At 41.7% G+C, this 17,125-nt stretch overlaps 6 protein-coding genes across 7 annotated transcripts; 4 read left to right on the forward strand and 2 right to left on the reverse strand.

Moving 5' to 3' along the window:
* Nucleotides 1–24: 24 nt before the first annotated feature.
* LOC145711139 (deleted in lung and esophageal cancer protein 1-like) lies at nucleotides 25–5,132 on the forward strand. Its single transcript, XM_081788869.1, has 7 exons — nucleotides 25–276; nucleotides 316–3,499; nucleotides 3,667–4,037; nucleotides 4,080–4,290; nucleotides 4,335–4,454; nucleotides 4,496–4,783; nucleotides 4,827–5,132. The coding sequence occupies exons 1-7, from the start codon at nucleotides 50–52 to the stop codon at nucleotides 5,085–5,087; spliced, it is 4,662 nt and encodes a 1,553-aa protein (XP_081644995.1). The 5' UTR covers nucleotides 25–49; the 3' UTR covers nucleotides 5,088–5,132.
* Nucleotides 5,133–6,326: 1,194 nt separating this feature from the next.
* Nucleotides 6,327–7,612, forward strand: LOC145698612 (leucine-rich repeat-containing protein 58-like). The gene is made up of 6 exons (XM_081775822.1): nucleotides 6,327–6,620; nucleotides 6,661–6,774; nucleotides 6,827–7,002; nucleotides 7,046–7,247; nucleotides 7,295–7,389; nucleotides 7,470–7,612. Exons 1-6 carry the CDS (start codon nucleotides 6,330–6,332, stop codon nucleotides 7,528–7,530), a joined length of 939 nt encoding a protein of 312 aa, XP_081631948.1. The 5' UTR covers nucleotides 6,327–6,329; the 3' UTR covers nucleotides 7,531–7,612.
* A 49-nt stretch (nucleotides 7,613–7,661) lies between these two features.
* Nucleotides 7,662–10,007, forward strand: LOC145697792 (tRNA dimethylallyltransferase-like). The gene is made up of 7 exons (XM_081775006.1): nucleotides 7,662–7,761; nucleotides 7,825–8,435; nucleotides 8,497–8,571; nucleotides 9,364–9,523; nucleotides 9,565–9,646; nucleotides 9,695–9,798; nucleotides 9,870–10,007. Exons 1-7 carry the CDS (start codon nucleotides 7,663–7,665, stop codon nucleotides 9,987–9,989), a joined length of 1,251 nt encoding a protein of 416 aa, XP_081631132.1. The 5' UTR covers nucleotide 7,662; the 3' UTR covers nucleotides 9,990–10,007.
* LOC145702089 (uncharacterized) lies at nucleotides 8,620–9,282 on the reverse strand. The gene is made up of 4 exons (XM_081779303.1): nucleotides 9,185–9,282; nucleotides 8,989–9,142; nucleotides 8,792–8,941; nucleotides 8,620–8,747 (listed from the first exon to the last, which is right to left on the reverse strand). The coding sequence occupies exons 1-4, from the start codon at nucleotides 9,230–9,232 to the stop codon at nucleotides 8,620–8,622; spliced, it is 480 nt and encodes a 159-aa protein (XP_081635429.1). The 5' UTR covers nucleotides 9,233–9,282.
* A 372-nt stretch (nucleotides 10,008–10,379) lies between the features above and the next one.
* LOC145695522 (bax inhibitor 1-like) lies at nucleotides 10,380–11,518 on the reverse strand. The gene is made up of 5 exons (XM_081772509.1): nucleotides 11,360–11,518; nucleotides 11,012–11,170; nucleotides 10,802–10,968; nucleotides 10,647–10,753; nucleotides 10,380–10,603 (listed from the first exon to the last, which is right to left on the reverse strand). Exons 1-5 carry the CDS (start codon nucleotides 11,418–11,420, stop codon nucleotides 10,381–10,383), a joined length of 717 nt encoding a protein of 238 aa, XP_081628635.1. The 5' UTR covers nucleotides 11,421–11,518; the 3' UTR covers nucleotide 10,380.
* Nucleotides 11,519–11,820: 302 nt separating this feature from the next.
* On the forward strand, nucleotides 11,821–17,093 carry LOC145695519 (uncharacterized). Of its 2 annotated transcripts, none has more exons than XM_081772504.1 (11): nucleotides 11,821–11,970; nucleotides 12,991–13,357; nucleotides 14,456–14,543; nucleotides 14,605–14,772; nucleotides 14,815–14,970; nucleotides 15,018–15,113; nucleotides 15,160–15,441; nucleotides 15,489–15,638; nucleotides 15,901–16,100; nucleotides 16,146–16,522; nucleotides 16,568–17,093. In XM_081772504.1, exons 2-11 carry the CDS (start codon nucleotides 13,134–13,136, stop codon nucleotides 16,621–16,623), a joined length of 1,797 nt encoding a protein of 598 aa, XP_081628630.1. In that variant the 5' UTR covers nucleotides 11,821–11,970; nucleotides 12,991–13,133; the 3' UTR covers nucleotides 16,624–17,093. The 2 variants fall into 2 exon arrangements, with proteins under 2 accessions (XP_081628630.1, XP_081628629.1); XM_081772503.1 differs by having other exon boundaries at nucleotides 12,998–13,357.
* Nucleotides 17,094–17,125: the final 32 nt, after the last annotated feature.

Here is a 17,125-nt window from a genome sequence, read left to right on the forward strand (position 1 = left end):
CTCATCTATTTCAAATGTCAGAATGTCGATTTCGGATGATGCTCCAAATATGGTCGTTTCTGGTGAGACCACGCTCTCCGAATCGATGAGGATGATATCGCCCTTGTCGTCAGCAGGTGGCCAAAGAAAGAAGAAGCCAAGGACTCCGAAATCGACTGCTTCGACCCCCGCTCTGTTCAATTCGAATGTGCCGTCAGAGAAACCAGCGGACAAAGATGGTTTGCTCAACATTGCCGGTATCTTCCAGTCAATTTTCCCAGACTTGTCAGAGAACAGGTAAGCGTACTCTTCCATGATTTCAATAACGTTTTCCAGCCTTGGAGAAAAACGAAGAATTCTCCTGAAACAAGCTGAGACTTATGACCAACTGAAGAAAGTCGACAAGAAGAAGCCGAAAAAGGGAGCAAAGGAGAGTGCGATGGTTCAAAACATCATTCAAAACGACGTGGATACGGATGAAGAGTGGCGACGGGAGATGCTTGAGTACTTACGCAACGCGACAAACGAGTACGAAGAGCATGAAAAAAACCTCACCCGAGCTGAACAGTATATCACTGAAGCTCGTGGTCGAGCAGCCGCTTCCGAAAAGCGTAGCCGTCCAAATAAATTGACGCCAATTCAAGATTCTGTTTTGCCCAATTTCTTTGATGAAAAAGCATTCGCAGGCGCGCATTTGCCAAGCTCAATTTTACTCCCATCGCAATTTTATCCACCAGAGCCAGAGCAGGATGAAACCACGATTCCGAAAAAGACCCCCAAGTATCTCGAAGGAACGCAGAACACGAAAGCGAATGCAAAATCAAGAAGAAATGTCCCTAAGGTCGTCTATTCTTTTGAATATGAGTCGCAGCTTTCTTCTGATTACAAGCCTTCCCCGACTAAGAAAGCTCAACGACCAAAAGCTGAAGTCAAGGATCGTCCGGTCAAGCCAATGACGGAACCATCTGTTACATGCCGTGGCCTATCCCGCAACGACGAAGAAGAACACCGACGACTAGCTAATCAAGTCAAAAAGATGCAGCAAGAGCAGTTCGATTTCCTCAAGAATCCACGAAGCGAGGCTCCGGTCAGAGAAGATGTCTTCGTCGCTGACCCTCCAGAGATCTACTTTAGACAGTGGGAGGTCGGCATGGTATTGGAAACAATTGTCGAAGTCAGAAATCAAGATAAAGTCACGCGAACCTGCACTGTGCTGCCTCCGGAGCATCCTGCGTTTCATCTTGGACTTGGAAGATATCCTTCTAAGGATGGGCGTATTGGACCTGGATTGTCAGTTTCTTACAGAGTCCAGTTTATGCCCGAGACCCTTTCCGATGAAGAGACCCACCTTGAAGTTCGTCACCAAGCAGGATCCTTCAAGATCCCGATCAAAGCGATTCGCGACAAGCCAGTTCTTGAATTCCCAGAACCAATCGACACCGGATACTGTCTGGTCAACGGATCGCTTGAGCAATCGATAATGGTCAAGAACAAGGGTGGGGTTGGCCGATTCTGCCTTGTAAAAAAGTCCGACTGGCCAAGTGCAAACTATAGACAGTCGTTACAGGCAAATTACCATACGATCGGCCCGTTTACTATCACCCCCGTCATGTGGCTGGATGAGTTGGCAACAGGACAGTCAAAGGAGCTAAGAGTACTGTTTGCGCCGAAGGCACCTGGTGCATTTGAAGAGAGCCTGCTTCTTACGTGCGATAACTGTCAGACAAAAGAAATAACGATCAAGGGAGTTGCCGAAGAAGTGAATGTGAAAGTGTCAGTCGAGAGTACTGAGCGTAAAATCGGCGACCTATTCGATCCCTTTTCAACGGATAGAATCAAATTCCAGGATATCAATCCACGATCTTCCAGCACCGTCACTTTCGAAATCGCTAATGATTGTCATTTGCCGTTATCGTTTGGCTTGGCACTTAAACAACCAGATCTCGTTGCGTATACAGATGAAGAGACGACGCAAAGGACGCATAGAATAGAAGATAATACATCCCCATTCTTTGCGAATATCCCGACTGGAACCATTGCTCCTCATGAACGCCTTCAAATTGAACTTACATTCGCGCCGGAAGAAGTTGGATCATTCCACAGCGTTTTCGAAGTGGTGGTCTTGGATATTCCTGGTTACAATCGATATCTAGCCGCAGAAGTTGAAGTTGTTGGAAAATGCATTCCTATTGTTGGAAGTATTCTACCACCGATGATGGATATTGCTGGGGAAATCCCTGCCGGATTGAGACTAAAAAGACAGTTTCAAATGATCAACATGTCATTGGGTGACTTGAGCTTCCAGTGGGAAGTCAAAAGTGGACCTTGTTCTATTGAGCCTTCTTTTGGTACGATTCCTGGACGACAGATGGCTCCTCTTCAACTCTGCGTCGAAGCCGAAACGCCCGGTCCGATGGCTGAAAAGCTCGTCTGCTACATAGATAATGGCGATCCGATAGAACTCGACGTCCGCGCCGTCATCAAGCCACCGCTGATAAAAATCGACCAGCCGAATCTGCAATTTGGAATCGTCGAAGTCGGCAAGAAAATGATTACTACATTTACGATTGACAACAGGAACCCAGTACCCGCACCATGGAGTATTACCATCAACCATCCAGATGTGCGAACGAGTGTAACATCTGGAACGCTTGGACCCCTGGAAGAGATTGAAATTCAAGCCATTTGGGCGCCTAGCTCAGAGTATTCTCTCGAAGGATCGGGACTGAAGATTTCCTCAGCTAATAATATCTCCTTGGACTTTTACGGCGACTCGCTGAAACCAGTTGTGAATTTTACAGTGCGAAAATTGGACATCGGTGAAATCTACGTTGGCGTCGCGGAAAAGTTTTCAGTCGAATTGGAGAACGTATCCCTTGTTCCTGCTCATTTCCAGCTCATCCCAGCTAACTTCCTTCCATGCGTTCCAGAAGGAGTTGAATTCTACTTCTCCTCTTCATCCGGTGTACTGGAGTCAAAAGAAAAAATACAAATAGAAGTGGAAATCATCGGTAGAAAAGCAATCATCTTTAAAGACTTCATCCTTGCGTGCGAAATATTCAACAGTAATAATCCAACATTTATCGAAATCGCCGGTCAGGTTCAGCCACTTGCCGTTCAAACTTGGACAAGCTACTCCAGTGATCAATTGAAGCTAAAATTCCCAATCGGAAAGTTGTCAGCCCAAAAGATCTTCATCAAAAATCTGACCGCAATCAGAAGTTCAATCGAAGTCAAACCGAAACTATTGAAGGGCAAGAATCCAAAGATTAGACTTCACACAAACGAGTTTGACTATATTCCCGCGGCGGAGAAAGAGAAATATCAACTCCTTAGAATTGGATCGGCATCCTTGGCGACAGAAACGTCCCTGACTTATCGTGAATTCGGAAAAGAGATGCACAGTGGGTCGAAGTTCGGCGCTTCAATTATCTCATATCCTGAGAGCTGCGAATTGGGACCATTTGAGACGAAGGAAGTAGACATCATCGCCAGTGGAAACTCGTGGGGAACATACAAGGTAATTTTTCGTGTTGCGTGAGATCAGTAGTTGTTTTATGTGAGGTTTGATTACACGGGCCGAGGCCTCAAAATTGCAGGAACACATTTGACATCATTTCTGCCTACGATATTCTCAAATTTTGTCCGAGAGCTCAAATCTTATTGGTTCTTATGGTCTTTCTTTAGGACAGCATTCTCATAAATATCGGCGAACTCGATCCGGTTGAAATCGCGATAACAGCAACGATAGATGATGTTCCAATAACTGTTCCTTCTCCAATCGTACGCCTCGGAAAGATGCCGCTTGGAGCAAAAGATCCAGTCAAGAGAACCACGCCGATCACAAACAAGGCGAATCACCCTGTCTCTGTTCGATTTTATGTTCTTTCTGAATTCGACTACTCCGAGTTCAAGAGCAGCGGCATTATTCCAGGAGAGTTGGATGAGGATCAAGAAGTTCAGTTTGAAAACGATCCGTCTCCGTGGCCGGTGAAAAGACAAGCTGTCAATTTTACCGTCCCAGATATGCTTAATTTCAAGCCAAAACAAAGTCTCACGTAAGAAAGGATAATAGAAAAAGTCCTTTATCATCGTTTTAGTCTTCCCATTGAATTTGAACAACACGAAAACCAACAGCCTGGAGAAATCTCTGCCTATGTCATCGGCATCTTGAGTCTGCCCCTGAAAGCCCGTGGTGATGGTGAAAACTTCTACAGAAAGACTGGCACTTTTGGACCAGCTTTTGAGCTCAATCTTAGAGCATCTCTTGACTGGGCGAGCTTCCAAATCGAACAAATTGCTGCTCCAGATGTAAGTTCTTTAGCTAATGCTTGTTTATTCAAATTATTGTTTAGTTTATTGAAAACTCTGCTGATATCATTAGCGGAAATTACGAAAGAGAAAAGCAATTTTCCGTTTTCAACACATCTGGAATGGCTGCAAGTCTTCACCTAACAATCGAGAAGCCATTTTTGGTAAGATTTTTTTTTTGATTTTTTACTGATTAAAATTCTAGCTCAATGGAGATCTATCTGAAAAGACAATTAGTCTCAAGCCAAATACCCGCGAAGTTCTGACAGTAAATCTGGCAATCCCGGACGAAGTTATTTACCAGCAAAAGCCAAACGAATACTTTTCCTTCGATGAGGAGAGTCATACGATGTCTGCGACTGGAGAGCTTCGAACTGTTGGTTTGTCGAAGAATGAAACGATTCTGTGCAGAGCGAGAATTTCGTATCCGATCGTAAAGGTCAACAAGACAGAGTTTGACTTTGGAACTTGCTTTTTGGGAGATGTTTTCAAGGTAAAAATTTAACATAAATCAACAGCTTTGAAAATCGTTCTAGCTCGACATCTGCATGGATAATTTATCAAGCTGCGCAACTCCTTTCCAATTCATCCCACTGGAAAAGAGCAACTTCTCCGTGTCACCTATTTCTGGTACTCTTGAAGGAGGAAAAGTGCTCACCGCCGAGATCAGCTTCCAAGCAGACTGCGAGATTGGCTACGCTGGTTCTTTCGAGCTTCATTTTTCGAACAAAGTCGTGAAATTCTCCTGCCGCGGCGCTGGTACCCTCGATTCTGCATATTGTAACCAGTTCAATTAATTCTGATTATTTTTCTTTTTATACCTAATAAACTATATTTTTATAAACAAGACAATTTCCGGAGATTGTAGACGAGAATAGTTTCATCGAAAAGGAAGTTATCTTAGACAATAAGTTTAAGGCGTTTCTTGTTATATTATAATTATGAAAGGTCCCACAGGTTTATCACCTTTATTTGGCCTGATCTTCACGGTTTAGCAGCATGAAAGGCATGAGGTCATAAGGAAGGTTTCCCGTCAAAATTAGAACATGTGAGAAGGGGGCGGTGGACCTTGCCGTCCGGTATCATTCCGATGGGACCATATCTATTTGGACTTGTGGTCAGCAACTTGTCAGACCAAATGTCAATGTAGGTCATTTTCGGTTAGAACTGAGAACTTTTCATACTGACTAATTTGGGGAATTATATTTATTTAATGCTGGCCCAGGATTCGTGGGTCACGGTCGGAATATATTCATGTCCTCTTATCAAAGAGTTCCAGACTGATTATCTTTCTGACAGTAAGATATTGCTGATGTTAATTTATCACTGTCCGCGCCCCTCACATGCATGTTATTTTTCCTCCTCCTCATGACCCCCGGCAACTTGCATTTACGTCAATGAATTGCAACGCAAATATTTCACAGAGAAACCGAACTCAGCAACTCTCACTTGCCCGATCTTTTTAGAAATTGGGATGAGGTTTAAAGTTTTAATCCCTTAATGGAACCTGAACATTCAAGTTTATGAGAACAGGCCATATGAAAGTTAAATTTCCTTTGTATAAATAGCTAATCGACCTATGATCGGATGCACTCGGAGAGAGATTATTTCGATAACCAAGCTGTCTTAATGACTTTACGAGCATTTTAATTCGGCGCTACGAGAAGCTTCGATCGCCCTCGGATGCGCCTTTAAAAACTCGGATCCCAAGCTACCTCGCTCACTAGAAAACTATCTCAAAAAGAAGTTGTTAGAATTTTCTTTCTCTGACGTAAATTTCCACTTGCCACCTACGTCCACTTGAGGATTATCCTGGGCATTTCGTCAAGCATTGAACTCGCTATTGAAATAATAGAGAACTAAATTGAAGATTTTAAAATAATAAATCAGGTTAGACATCTTTTTCATCATATAATCTAAAAGCATTTAATTAAAAGAAACGAATAATTTTCTTTACCTTATTTGATCAATTGTTTTTTCTACACAAAAGCGTTTACAGTACATTTCAAATAAAATTTATAATATAGTATTTATAGACAATGGAAGTCGAAGGAAGCCTTGCCGGGCGCGAGTTAGTTTCGCTGCCGCAAAGTCTTTTCTCCCGGATTGCGATAAAATCGTTGGATCTCTCCAGGAACCAAATCCATGAAGTCCCAATTGAGCTCAGCCACTTGCTCAATCTGAAGACTCTCAACTTGTCAAAGAACAAGTTGGATGATAAATCCTTCCCGCCTGTTTTGGAGAATCTTGTCTTTCTTGAAGAACTCAATTTGGCCGGGAATAATCTTACTGAAATTCCCAGCTTTGTGCTTCATCTTCCAAGACTAAAGGTTAGTTCTACCATAGAAGCTTAAATAAACGATTGATTAGGTACTGAAGCTGGCTGAAAACAAAATCACATACATCCCTTCCGCACTCTCAAAAGTCACCACCCTAGAACGACTCTACCTCGGCGACAATCAACTTTCTTCAATCCCTCCCAAGGTGATTTATCTAGAAAACGATGTGTTCCCAACAGCTAAATTAGAGGTTTTAGATCTCCGACTTGACAAATTTGCGACTTCTCTCGCTCGCCAATAATAAAATCACCAACGTCCCGGAGACAATGAAAGATATGGAGAATTTAATATGCCTCCAGTTACATAACAATCGCATCAACTTTTTGCCACGAGGAATTGTCGATTTACAGAATCTTGAGGACATATCTCTTCGGTAAGAAACTTCATCAATGCCCTCCTATAAATCTCCTTTCAAGAGGAAACCCGTTGATCAACCGTTTTGTCCGAGAGATCACTTACTCCCCACCTTCCCTTCTCGAGCTTGCCGGACGATCAGTGATACACCATCAACTCGACTTTTCAAAGCTTCCCGTAGTTCTGAAACAACGCCTCTCCCATGCCAAGTGCTGCCCGAATCCAAACTGCGATGGAGTCTATTTTGATGACCTCTATCGACAGGTACACTTTTTCCCAAGAAATCAAAGGTCATCAGAATTTTCTTTTAGATAAAATTTGCTGATTTCTGTGGTCGATATCGAATGCCCTTGCTTCAATTTTTATGCTCGCCGCAGTGCATGATGCCGGAAACTGACGACTCGAGGTAAAAAAAAAGATACAAACACGCCTATTTTCGAAATTTAACAACGTCAATCTTTCATCAATGATTAAAAACAATTTTAGTGCTTCTACCGACGACGAAAGCTATAATCCACGAACAATGAGAAGGGTTCTTCTTGGATAGGATCCAGCGATTTTTGCCACTTTCTTATTTACTGTACCGGATTTTTCTGTATTTGCAATAAAATAATTGACGTTAAAATGCAGCCCTGAAAGTCATGAAATAGATAGCGCTACTCACAAAATATATGCTAGAATGTGCGACAAGTGGGAGCCTCTTATCATGATTTTCGGGCCTACTGGTGTTGGCAAATCACAGCTTGGCATAGAAATTTCAAAGAAATATAACGGAGAGGCAGCGTTTCAAAATTTTATAATTGAAAACTACGAATTTTGAGCTATTTTGAGCGCATTAAAGGTTATTTCAATGGATTCTATGCAGGTTTATGACGAGCTCGATATTCTCACGAATAAAGTGACGACCGAAGAAGCAGAGGGAATCCCCCATCACTTATTGTCCATCAAGTCGGTGGAAAAACAATTTAATGTTCGTGATTTCATTCAAAGAGCTGATGAGTTAATAGCAGACATCCGTAGCCGAGGAAAATTACCACTTCTTGTTGGAGGAACAACCTACTACGCGTTTTCCTTTTTCCTCAGATCAAGCAATGCGTCTTTAACCAAAAACGAAGAGATAATGGACGAAATTGAGCTCATCCGGAGCTCTTCGCTAGACTCAACAGAACAAGAATCAAATTTATCCGACCTGCTCAAACGACTCGACCCAGAAGCATACAAGCTTGTCTGGAACAACCCGAAGAAGATAGGAACCTACTTGGAGAGCTACGCTTCTCATGAATCGATCATTGAGCGCAATAAAAACTCAAAAGTTGTTCATGAAGACACTCTCATCTTTTGGATATCAAGTGATCGAAAGGTTCTCAATGAAAGGATCGACAAGAGAGCGGATGGAATGGTGACAAAGGGGTTGCTAGAAGAAATAAAGCAGTTTGAAGAGAAGTATGGCGTAGTGATGGGTTCGTCGAAATACATTGTAATCAAAGATGAGAATCTTTCGCGACCCAAATAAAGAACGTTTTGATCAGACTCAATTTGCTTCGATTGGATTAAAGCAACTACGCCCTCTTATCAAGAGTGATGCAAGGTTAGTCGTTCTCGTTTATCATTTCATCATTTTATTGAGAAATTATGACTAGTAGTTGCAGACAAGAAAATGTCGAGGCGGCAGAGCAGGGAAGACTTTCCAGCGATTGAAACCTTCGCGCACTTTTCGCCAGGCTTGGGCATTTTGGGCGGGTCGATCACGAGTGCATTTTGGATCTAAGAACTCAATTGATTTCTTTATCAAAATAGCATAAGAATACTTAGAAAGACATTAGATCTGGGATCGCGGCAATCTTTCCATCTCGTTTCCATTTCTCTGTAATAGACTCGACATCCTTCCATGACTTCTTCTGAGGCATATTCAGGGGCAGGCGGGCAGTAGCAGGTTACCTCAGTGCAGTGCTCGTGATCTTATAAGATATTCTTAAAAAAGGCCAGATCATCAACTATGAATTACCTTCTTCAAGTTTGCCCGGGTGCAGTTTATGAAAAGTAATGCCCAACTGATACCAACAAGTAAACATCGTCGGGCAAGAAGTGCTATTTACTGCAGATTCAACTGGCAAAGAACAGGTCGATCCACTTCCTTGGATCCAACCATGAGATGGCCACTAAATCTCTATAAAATAGGATTCCAAGGATTTTTCAGCTACCTGAAACACGGCAAAACATTTCGCGATAAGAAAAACTATCAGCTTCATAATTTGCACTCTTTCTAAAACGAAATTTGTCTGGAAGTGTCACTTGCCAAATTGACCTCCCTTGTCAACCCAAGTCCACGACATAGCGCCCCGATTCTATTATTGGGAAAGCGCCAATTTTCCATGTTTAGTAACCAAGATCGCGAAAGATGCATTGGCGCCCTGAAAACAGTCACCAAACGATACGCCGCGCAACAGGAAAAATACATCAAAAATAAGTTTTGTCATTCAATTAGGCCGCCTAAATTACCGCCTGTCTATCAACTTGATGCTACGGATATATCAAACTGGGTAAAAAACCCAATCCACGAAGTAGTCAATCCGAAATTCAGAACGAAAATGTCCGGGACAAAGCTTTCTCCGGAGTTGACGAGTACATGGATCGTAAATCCCCCGAGATAAGCGTGCATAAAGGTCAAAAGTCGCCTGGTAGTTGCTTGTCGTCTTTAATGAAGTTTTCAGTGAATGATGAATCGATTTGTGACAGTATTGAGGACTACTTCAAACGTAAAATTGGAATGAATGTGCTTGAACGATGCGATGACTGTGATGTTACAGGAACTGTTCTTGACTACTGTAGCAGTATTTCTACCGACTCAAAGGGAGGACCCAATCAAGAACAGAGAAAGTGACACACGATCAGATGAAAAATCATACAGAAAGTAGAAGGCATCAAAAACGCGTAAGGGGCCTGCGAAGAAAAGCCGAAAATCTTGCGAAGAGGGATTCGCTTAAACTGCAAAAGTCTTCCGTTTGAAAATATACCTGCCTTGTTCCGTGGAAGCTCGTTCTCTTCAATTGAAACATTTCAAATTGAAGCTAAAACTCGTTTTATTGAACTTTCAATTGTTTATTTACTAACAATATGGAGCAGAGAATGATTTTGAGTCAGTATAACAACGGTTTGATTGCTTTTACAGTAAATTTTCTGGATTTTTAATGATTCGATTTTCGACGAAGCGAAGGGTGTGCTCGATGATTATGAAGAACGACAGCGAGTTTCAATTTTCATTTTGGAGTTTGGAACAAGCGTTTTTGAATGCATTTTATTGTTTTCTAAAAACAGATGAGCACGGAGAGTGGTGGGTAGTTGAGTTACCATTGTAGGAATCAATGATTTCGAAGATGGTTATTTGAAGAAGGAAACTTTAATCTCGTCGGCGTTTTCGCTCTTTTTCGTTTTCTTTCTTTGAGAGGATGATGAGGATCTTTCGGAAGAGGGAGACGAAGTCGATGAAGAGATCGAGCGAGTGGTGGATGAAGTCTCGGTCGCCGGCTTCGTATCGGGCGACGATGAGCTGAGTGTCGTAGCAAACGAAGCCGGACATGACGCAAACTCCGCCGTACAAAAGCATATCCTGTACTCCAGTGCTGAATATTCGCTAGTGTCTGACTTCAGAAAGCGTTTTCCTACCTTCCGATAAAGAGGTTCATGAGAGAAATGACAGCCATTGAGAGCAAGCAGGAGCTGAGCATGGAACCGAGGTAGAGCATGCTTCGCTGTTGGGTCAAAAGAGCGCACTAGAATTGAGAATAATGAGGAATTACGAGGTTTTGACGTTTTCTTACGAGAGAGAAGGCGATGAAGACGGAAGCAGTGAGGCTCAAAGCGGTTGGAACGAGAGCAGGGTTGATTCTTGTGGAAAATTCAAGAAGAGGTCGGAGACCCGCGCCGGAGAGAACACCAAAGGCCATCAGCTTCACGAGACGGTCTTTCTGGGAGGTTTTGTTCGTTGCTAGAAAGAGGGATATGATGATGGAAGGAGCTGTTGATTTTACCGATGTTGTAGATGAGGTACATGCTTCCGAGCATGTTGATCCAGACATTGGCGAGAATTGGAACGATATGAGCGAGAATAGAGCCACCAGCAGCTGCGAGAAGGGTCAAAGTCAAAGCGGAGTAGACTTTTTTCAAGTGTTGTCGGGTGTCACTTCGGACTAAAAGCAGAAAATGAGGAGACGGATACGAGGAAAAATAATGAAAAGAAAACTTACTGAATCCTGGAGGCCTAATTACAGCGATAGCCATTATTTTTTGAGTGTGAAATTTATTTACGAAGATAAATTGGTAGTTTTCATTTGTTTTTTTATGAAAAATCATTTGGAAAATTTCTAGAGAAGACTTACGGTGACTCATTGTAAAGATCTTCTCCATACTGGGTTGAGCCCTATTCATAAAGTCCATCATCTTCACTTCCACTCAATTGTCTAAAATAATAAAATTGTTCTTCTCCTGGTCTCTCTAACTTTAGGGCAATAAAACTGAACTCGAGAAAGAAAAACAGCAAAAAAAGTGGAGAAAGGCCACGTCGTTCTTAGCGCGGCCAATGGGAAAAACGAGCGCCGCGCTAAAAATTCCGATAGAAGCAGAGAAAAGTCTGGAATATGATTCATTCTCCTGTTAATTTACTTTGTTAAATGATAAATATCATATATTGATACATGTTTTAGAGCTGGGGTCAGTTCCGAGCAACTAAATATTTGTCTTCTGTAATATTTCTGATAAATTTTAGATTAGTAATAAAAATATAATCTTCATAATAAATGCATATAACAAAGAAGTAAATACGGTCTTTGCTTTTCAGAAAATATAAATTTTGCCAAATGTCCGATAGCGCTGTTTATCAAGAATGCTGTGGTTCGATCTTGCGGCAAATTATTTCTGCCAAATCGAAGCCAGAATTCGATGAACTCTGTCTTGAATCAATCTGGTTGTACGAAGATCATATTTTGAGAAGGTAATTTCCGATTCAATGAAGATGTTTCGTAATTTTTCTACTTCATCAGATATTGCCGATTCTTGGCGGCTAGACAGCAAGTTCTAAGAACTGTTTCACAATTTCTTAAATCCTTTGAAAATTTTATAGTTTAGAGCTTAATTTTGAAGGCCTTTGAAATAGAATAATCTTGTGATGGCTTGAATTATTAAACTCATCAAAGTCACCTTGCCAATTTAAAAATCAATATGTTTCGCTTTTATCATTTTATGGCAAAAACATATTTTTTAATTTTAATTTTTGAGAATTTAAAAAAAAGAGAGGTGAGATTTTTTTTTTCTATGAAAAAGGTCTTTTTGGGAAATTGAATAATGGAATGTATTTATCAATGATTTTGCATGAGTTTTATTTTTTACTTTATGTTAGCGTAGTTGTTTTCCTGCTAAATACCGCTATCCAGATCGTTTTCTTAATTGCCCATTATAATGTTATCAGACGCGAATGTCTAGACAGGCTTCCCATCGTTCTTATCAACTCCCGTTTCGACTTTGCTCATTTTGTCTACATATTAGCGGCCTCTAAGAGATTTTATTCCATTCAGAGCGTTGCGGCACTTTTAATAAAGGAACTAGTTTAGTACTTGGTGATCATTTTTACCCAAAATAGGGACTTGTGTGGATAGTTGCTGGCTATATTTGTTATAATGACAAGGGAGCGCCGCCCGCCCCGTGAGCGCACTGAGTGGAAGTTTCAGCTCCCCTACGACTTATAGTAAAGCGGCGCGCGAAAACTATACTCAGCTGCAAATTCCTTTTAAGAAATCCAAGAACCTCCGAGTTAAAGAAAAATATCCCGATTTTAAAAATACCTTTTTCCTTTTCCAAGTTGCTGCAAAAGTGACTAGAGCCCCCAACTCGCCGCCCACCGACCACACCGATTAGCATTGTCCCCCCGTGACCAGCCTGAGGAGCTCTAGCTCTCACTGCGGGTTGCCCAATCGCTCTTGCTCCGCCTCTAAGCTCAGCCTAATAAATAACCTAGAAAATAGGATCCCTCGTCGTCAAGGGGCTTACGCTGCACAAACACCTGCGCTAACGCTATCGAAATAAGATCACAAGAAGGATCACCAAGAGAAAAGACAAAGAAGAGAATAATCGGCGAAGAAGAAGGCTGGGATTTTCCGCATGGCTTGTCCGCCGAACCAGACAGAGAGTACACCTGGAAGTCATCATCATCCTCACTCGGATCCTCACCCGCACATTCCGGCGCACCAAGGCGGCCTAGGATTTCAGCCCTACTCGGACTTGCCTACCGAAGCCTCCCATTATGGCGCGTCATCAACTACCCATCATCTGGAAACACACTCATCCCTGCATCAAGCTCCCTATTCATCGGTACACTCAAGCTTAGGAAAAGGTTCACTTTTGTTCAGTAATTATCCCCTTTTAAGGATGAGCAAAATTAATAATTCATCCGTTATGAGTGCTTCTTTACTTCAAGAAAAAAAATTAATATAGTATGATGATGGCACGGTTTTAGTTTAAAAGCGCTTCTCTGAAGATATATTTTTGCTGCTGTGCCAATGCTCGTCATACGAGTATAGGCTAATACGTACGGGATTAGTGCTATTCTAAAGTTACTGATATTTTTCGGTACTTCTTTTATTCCACCGAGAATTATTTGTGTAAGACCGTTTTTCAATGGTGACCAACTGATTGAGCGGTGAAAGGTGTAAACGGAAGTTGGTATTACTGATTAATGTCTACAGCATATGGGGGCATAAAATGGCCAATCATCCGTTACAATCGCATTATGTTGGCGACATCGATTAGGGAAAAAAACGGGCATGGTGGGAAGGACCCTTGACCAAGGTACACGACCAAAAACATGACAACTATTTAACCGGAACGAAAGTGAGACTTCACTTTCGACACCCATATGTAAACAAAAAGAAAAACAACATTCTAGTGTTGTGCTTGACCTGCGTCTCAATACTTGTTTAGGTTAATTATTTTTAAGGGTATCTACATTCTCCATTAGTAGTATAGTACTTTGATTATGAGAATTTGAAATAGATAAAGTCTTATGATCATCTTCTTATTGAGAAGTTGTTTATCTGTCTGTCTAGGGACCAATTTATACTTCCAACAACCGATAAACTTTCCGATACAAAGTTGAAAAGAGTACGACTTGTACGAGTAATGTCTGTTCAAAAGAATACTTTTGACAAGGAGGGACCTCATTGTCGCCAAACGTCGTAGTCTATTGATTAAATATTCAGAACCAAACGAAATAAAGGGTCGATTTATTTTGTTTTCGAGGGGCGTAAAACTCGCTTAATCCCCATTTGATCAATATTTAAATAATTCATCCCTCCCCGAGGCTTATTTAGCACTGGACATTCGTTGAACCATATCCAACGGAGGGGCACAAACTTGGCTTTTGTTTTATTTTTCTATATCGAGAAGATAAAGATGAATTCTATCTTTAGTGAACTTTTAAAAAAAGAGGGCTCTAGTCAACATCAAGAGAGTTCCGGTGGCTTCCAGAATTCCTTCAATCAATTACTTCAAACCTCACAGCCAAGTCAGCAGGTAAAGTCAACGAAGAACTCATGATGAATTCGGAGTAGCATTTTCACAAGGAATAATTTAGTTTGACATTAGTCAGCAGATGCAACACCTGCATCAGATGAGGATGCTTCAAAGCTTGGGACAGTACAGTCAGCTTGGCTTTTCTGGCTTGAACCCGAGTGCGTACGGAGTCAACTCCCAACAGAGCGCTGATCACCACCACGGCCTTGATCTTGGAAGAGATCCACTGGTACGTTTTAAGCGAGAATTACGGAAACCTAAGTTAAATCAGAAGGATCACCGATCCATTGGCGGTGGAAAACATGTCGACACCAAAAAACAAAAACGCAAAAAGTCCTCCAACGTCAAGCGACCGACTACAGCATACCTTTATTTTGTATCAAAATATCGAGAAGAGCTGAAGTCCGCCGGCGACTCCATGCCAAAGGTTAGTGCCGCACTCACAACAGATAAACTTACGCTGAGGTTTGAAAGCAAGCAAAGGAGATGATGCAAGAGTGTGCTGCCAAGTGGAGGGCAATGACTGACGAGGAGAAGCGCCCATATCATGAGTTGGCCTGCATAGACAAGGTAACGAGACTCATCAATAATATCTTGGGTTTCCAACTTTATATAGGAGCGCTGGGTAAACGAAAAGGCAGCTGAGAAGAAACCAAAAGATCAGTGGAGACCAAAACGTCCGCCCAGTGCGTATTTTCTTTTTCTGAAGGATTTCCGAGCAGGCTGGAAGGCTGATAGCTGCAACGATACTGCAGGAAGTGAAGATGAAAATGAGAACACTGTGGATATGAAAGTAAAAGGCGAACTTGAAGATGAAGATGGATCCAAACTGACGATTTGTGATGAAGATGGTCCAGAGAAGAAGATGAAAATGGACGAAGACAAGTCAAAGAAACTTGTAAGAGTGAAAATTTGAAAGAGCTATTGGAATTAAAAATATCTTAGAACCCCCAAAAAGAGATTACCAAACGAGCTGGCTCTAAATGGAACTCAATGACTGAAGATGAAAAAGCACCTTATGTAGCAAAAGCTCTCGAGAACCGCGTTAAATGGGAAAAACAATTGCAAATTTACAAGAATGAGATCAAGAATGGCGTAAGTAATTCTATTCGCCCTTCTATTAGGGGCCAAACCAAAATCAGGAAGTATAAAGATGGGAAGTGACAAAAATGGAAGTGATACTTTTGGAATGGGTTTTCATTGGCCGGTAGGCCAAATGCAGCGATCTTATTGGTCTTCAGAAAATGCACTTCCTTTTTTGTCGCTTCCTATCTTTAAACTTCCTTTTTTTAGTTTGTGCCTCTATTAGATTTATAAATTATAAGCCCAAAAGACATTAAAGTCAATTTAATTTTAGAAAACAGGAGAACAAGCCGCAGGAAAGCTTCACGAATTAACCGAGGGCGGTGAGTCGGCATTGAATGAAGCAGTAGCGGATTTACCCTCAAAAATGTCTCCAGATCCGCTTCCGGAAACAATACTCAAAAGCGAACCTTCCGCCGAGTCTAGTACTACCCCGGGTAGTATCCCGCATCCAGATCTCTCTATGACTGACAGGTGAGGACTTAGTATTGCAAGAATTTGGACTCACTTAAATTTCAGCCCTCATTCCCATCACGCTGCTTCGCCATTGTCCCGCTCTTCTGCTCCAGTCCAGTCTTCCCCTGTTTCTGGATTCCCACAGAATATCGCTTCTACTCACTCTACCCCGCCTTCTATCCACGGCAACCTTCCAACCAGCCCTCTCTCGCAGCAAAAAAGTCCAAATCAGCAAACTATTCCAGCTACTCAAATGCAGCACGCCGGCCTTATCAACCAGTTTCTCCAGCAACATTCAACTGACTCTACACTTCATCATTCTCAACAAGGACAGCAATCGCAGCCAATGTTCCATCATCAAACTCCGTTTGGCCACCACCATCAACAACAACAGCCAAATCAACAACTTGATCAGCAGCTTCGCCAACAACACCCTCAAGGTAATAACAAAAGCTTTCTTTCTTGATATCACTACAACATTTCAGCTCAATTCGAACCCTGGCAGCCATCCCTCTTCCCCGGCCAGTCGTCGCTGAGATGAAGCAAAATAACTTATAACCACACACTGCCATAAACAAGTTCATCATTGACATTTCTTTGTAAAATATCAATTTATAGCTTTGGCGAAGATTCTTCGCTCAGATAGCTTCCTGCTGGTCCTACCTCCGGCTTTATTATCATTGAAACTCAGAATTCGCGCTTTGAAACGAGCTACAAACAAATTTTTACCTGGTGCCTACCTACAGACCACCCTATACTATTCTCTGTAACTCTGGGTTGATATTTCTTCATCTATAATTCCGAAATAATGAGTTTGATAATGATTGATACCGTTAAGTGTTTCCCCGTCCATAAAACCTACTATTTCATGAATAAAGTGCGCAAATTGAATGATAAAAATTCATCGTGAAGTCACTGGGAATAAAAATTATTACGAGCATCAAAAGTCAACTTTTAATTCTCGCGCGTTTAATTGATTGGCCGACAAAAGAGTATAAACTTCTTTATTGAAAAAGAGATAACGGGAAATATAATTAAACGTA

This window comes from Oikopleura dioica, chromosome 1 (assembly GCF_907165135.1).
Source record: "Oikopleura dioica chromosome 1, OKI2018_I68_1.0, whole genome shotgun sequence".
NCBI classification, from domain to species: Eukaryota; Metazoa; Chordata; class Appendicularia; order Copelata; family Oikopleuridae; genus Oikopleura; species Oikopleura dioica.